Source organism: Vicia villosa, unplaced genomic scaffold (genome assembly GCF_029867415.1).
Source record: "Vicia villosa cultivar HV-30 ecotype Madison, WI unplaced genomic scaffold, Vvil1.0 scaffold7, whole genome shotgun sequence".
Lineage (NCBI taxonomy): Eukaryota > Viridiplantae > Streptophyta > Magnoliopsida > Fabales > Fabaceae > Vicia > Vicia villosa.
The window spans coordinates 2,866,397-2,870,837 of NW_026706810.1; the positions used below are offsets into that span (position 1 = coordinate 2,866,397).

The window sequence follows — 4,441 nt, forward strand, 5'->3', positions numbered from 1 at the left end:
AAGCTGTCCAAATGGAAGCAAGAATCAGAAGCTGTGAATGTTCTGAAGATCTAAAGAAATTCAAGTTCTGAAGCTGTCCGATGGAAGCAGAAGTCAGAAGCTGTGAATGTTCTGAAGATCAAAGAAATTCAAGTTCTGAAGCTGTCCGATGGAAGCAGAAGTCAGAAGCTGTGAATGTTCTGAAGATCAAAGAAATTCAAGTTCTGAAGCTGTCCGATGGAAGCAGAAGTCAGAAGTTGTGTATGTTCTGAGGATCTAAAGAAATTCAATGTTCTGAAGCTGTCCTATGGAAGCAGAAATCAGAAGTCATGAATGTTCTGAAGATCAAGCACTGTGAACGTCTCTACCGAAATAATCAGGGAAGTCTTTTATTTATAAAATTCTTCTAGTATTAATTTCAGGGGGAGATTATTCATCTCAGGGGGGGATTGTTAATCTCAGGGGGAGACATATTCACATGCTTATGCTATAGCTGTGTAATTTGTCTTTAGCCGTCTGCTCTTTCTGATCGCAAATTCATATCATTTATATATGCTTTTGTCATCATCAAAAAGGGGAGATTGTTAGAACAAGATTTTTTCTGATCAATATTCTTAGTTTTGATGATAACAAGGATATGAATTTTGTGTGAGATAATGTGGTACTCTAATACATTGCAATTTCCCTTTCAGGAAATACTTAAAGAGTATGCACAAATCAGCGCTCAGAAGCTTTGTCTCAGAAGGTTCAGCATGCAACATCAGAACATGGTCTGGCAAGACATTAGAAGATGGTCAAGGCAGAATCAGAACATGGGTCTATGGAAGCATCAAAAGAACTTGAGATCAGAAGCAGGAGCACTGAAGTTCTCATGGTATCACGCTCAGAAGCACTTCAAGGTCAGAAGACAAGAAGATGCTATGCACCAAGCTGTTTGACTCTGATGATATTCAAACGTTGTATACACAAACATCAGATCAGAAGAAAGTACAGGTGGCAGGCTACGCTGACTGACAAAAGGAACGTTGGAAGCTATTAAAGGCAACGTCAGTAGACACAGCGTGAACAAGGATCGAGGTAGTTGACAAAACAGTGAAACATTAAATGCAATGCTGTACGGAATACGCAAAACATTAAATGCTCCCAACGGTCATCTTCTCAAACGCCTATATAAATGAAGTTCTGATGAGAAGCAATGTGGACGAATTTGCTAACAATTAACTTGCTGAAACGCTGTTCAAACTCAAAGCTCAGAAACTTCATCTTCATCAAAGCTCACTACATTGCTGTTGTAATATATTAGTGAGATTAAGCTTAAACGTTAAGAGAAATATCACTGTTGTGATTATAGCTTTTAAGAAGCATTTGTAATACTCTTAGAATTGATTACATTAATTTGTAAGTAACTAGAGTGATCAAGTGTTGATCAGGATACTCTAGGAAGTCTTAGCTTGTGTCTAAGCAGTTGTAATTAGAGTGATCACGTGGTGGTCAGGATACTCTAAGAAAGTCTTAGCTTGTGTCTAAGCATTTGTTCCTAGAGTGATCAGGTTGTGATCAGGATACTGTAGAAGACTTAGTCGTGGGCTAAGTGGAAAACCATTGTAATCTGTTGCGATTAGTGGATTAAATCCTCAGGTGAGGTAAATCACTCCGTGGAGGTGGACTAGAGTAGTTTAGTTAACAATGAACCAGGATAAAAACAACTGTGCAATTTGTTTTTATCGTTTAAGTTTTTAAGACTACACTTATTCAAACCCCCCCTTTCTAAGTGTTTTTCTATCCTTCACTTGGGCCCAACATCAAAGTTGTAGAGAATTGAATTTCCTTGAGAATGAGCTTTGGTTGGGGAATTTCTGATAAGGCGTATGAGACTTATGGCCAGTCAAAATACATTTTACTTTTGCTTAGAAACCCTAATTCAGTAACTTGGACTTTTGTTGATTTCTGAGCTTTCCTTGATGAATAATCATCAACCCTTGATCAAATGATGAATGACACTTCAAAATAAGGATGTTGACCAAAAATCAGGAATTTTGACTGTACTTTGACCATAATTGACTTTTAGGTCAAACTAGTCGACTGTTGACTATCTGAGCAATTGAATGAGCAATCTTTAGAATTGAAGCTTGAATTTTGGCATGGGGATAGTTTGAAACCTAATACGCCATATGAAATCCATTGGAGACCTTAATTCATCAATTTTCTTAAGAGAATACAAATCCCTAGTTCAGGAGGTCTTTGATTAGGAGAGTATGCCTTAGATTAAACCTTGAGCCTTGAATTATTGTATGAGCCTGAAAGTAAAAATGTGATGGGAAAATTTGGGGGTATGACACAGGTGTAGTTTGTGTGGCTTATGTTTGAGCTTTTTGTGAGATCTCAGTTTCAAGCATCTTATTATGGGTTATCATCTGGTCAACCTTAGTCCCTAGTTGCGTGATTATCTCGTTTATATGAACATTTTGGTTTAGGAACTATTTATTTTGTTGAGTCTGGGTTAAAATAAAATTATATAAAGTTTTCTCAAGACTGGGTTTTGGTGGCACAGCTTGCATAGGTTGATTTTTTCTTTGAGCTTGAAAAACCTTTCTATCTCGAGATCCAGAATTTTGGATTGGGTTGTTATTTTTATAGGAAAAATTCGGGTGGTTCCTTCATCCAGGATTGTAAGTATTAGAAAAAGGTTTTACTTGAGTGTAATTAACTTGGTATGAGCTAGACTCATTCAGTATGTTGCAATCGGCAGTTTGATGTCCTTGGGTTCCACAGAGTTCACATTCAGATTGGATTGCAACTACCGTGGCAGTGTTTTGAGACATATTTTTGACTTTTAAGGTTAGGGCGTCCATTTTGGCTCGCATCATGTCCTTGCAACCTACCTCATGTGTTCCTCCTTGGGTCTCCTTCTTCTCTACTGTCGCTCGTTCCGCTCCCCATTGGTAATGGTTTTGGACCATATCTTCTATTAGGGCACAAGCGTCAGGGTAAGGTTTGTTCATCAGTGCACCACCAGCGGCAGCATCGATAGACATCTTAGTATTATAATGGAGTCCATTATATAAGGTGTGTATGATTAACCATTGCTCTAGGTCATGATATGGACAAGCTCTTAAAAGGTCTTTATATCTCTCACAGGCTTTAAAAAGTGATTCTCCTTGGTTTTGAGTAAACCTAGTGATCAGGTTCCTAAGGAATGCGGCCTTGCTTGGGGGAAAATATCTAGCAAGGAATACTCTCCTAAGGTCTTCCCAAGTTGTTATTGAGTTGGCTGAAAGGGAATCTAACCAGTCGTGTGCTTTACCTCTAAGGGAGAAAGGGAATAGTCTTAGACGAATTTCCTCAAGTGGAGCACCATTTTCCTTAAGGGTGTCAGCTAACTGGATAAAAGCTTTTAGGTGTTGGTTCTGGTTCTCAGAAGCGAGACCAGCGAATTGGTTTTGTTGTACTAATTGTAAGATTGAGGGTTTTAGTTCTAAATTATTAGTTGTTATGGAAGGGTTTACTATACTAGAACTAGGCTCCTCATTAGATGGTTGGGCGAATTCCTTAGGAGCTCTTTGGTTATGATCTTCAGCCATAGATCTTCTTATCCTACGGAGAAAAAGGCGTGCTCAAGTGTAACGTTCGGGTTCCACTAAAGGATCTATTAAGTTTTCGGTTCTTACGCATTTAGCGGCTAATAAAGCCTTAGTCTAAACGGGATAACAATAGGGTACGAAATTTGACGAAGTTTAGTCCCCGGCAACGGCGTCAAAAACTTGATGGGTCTGTTTATAGAGTCTAAAATCTGACTGCAAGTGCACAGCCTATCGAAGTAATATAAAAGATTATCGACCCCACATAGACCAATCGTCAATCTATCAACTCTATTGCTAAGGTGCTTATCTACGGCGGATCGAAACAGTTGAGATGTGTACAGTGCATGAATATAAATGGATAAAATAAGTGTAGATAAAAAACAGGTTCAAATGTAATTCACATTAATCAAACAATGTTCCAGTTGTATATGGATAGAACTACTTGTGAGACAATATTTTCTACTTATAGAAAAGAACAATTTAACAGGAACTTGTCTCTTCCGCGTACTAAGATTCGAGTTTACTCTTTAATCCAATCCTTTTATCGTCACTTATAAAAGGTGCTTCAAACCTTAAAGTAGTAAACTTATTTTTAAGAAATTAGATACTTAACTTAGTAAAAAAGTGATTTTAACTTGGAAATATTAACTTAAAGAGATTCTTGGCTTTAGGCCAAGAATCAGATTTCAAATCTATAAACGCGTCTGTAAACAGTTTTAAAATAATTTTCTAAACATGCTAAAAATACCTAATCAACTAGACAAAACGCTTTCTCCCTTTTTGTTTAGTCAAAAACTAATCAAGTTTAATCTTTAGAATGGACGGATTTCGATCTTACCCATGAAAAAGTTAAGTACAGAAAACTTGAATTAAAAGTTAAA

The 4,441-nt window shown here is 37.4% G+C and overlaps 1 protein-coding gene across 1 annotated transcript; it reads right to left on the reverse strand.

Moving 5' to 3' along the window:
• Positions 1-2,636: 2,636 nt before the first annotated feature.
• LOC131643146 (uncharacterized) lies at positions 2,637-3,560 on the reverse strand. The gene has a single exon (XM_058913299.1). It carries the CDS (start codon positions 3,558-3,560, stop codon positions 2,637-2,639), a length of 924 nt encoding a protein of 307 aa, XP_058769282.1.
• Positions 3,561-4,441: the final 881 nt, after the last annotated feature.

What these genes read in the sequence shown, in the direction of transcription:
- LOC131643146 (XM_058913299.1), bottom strand. Translation starts at nt 3,560, where the DNA reads ATGGCTGAAGATCATAACCAAAGAGCTCCTAAGGAATTCGCCCAACCA.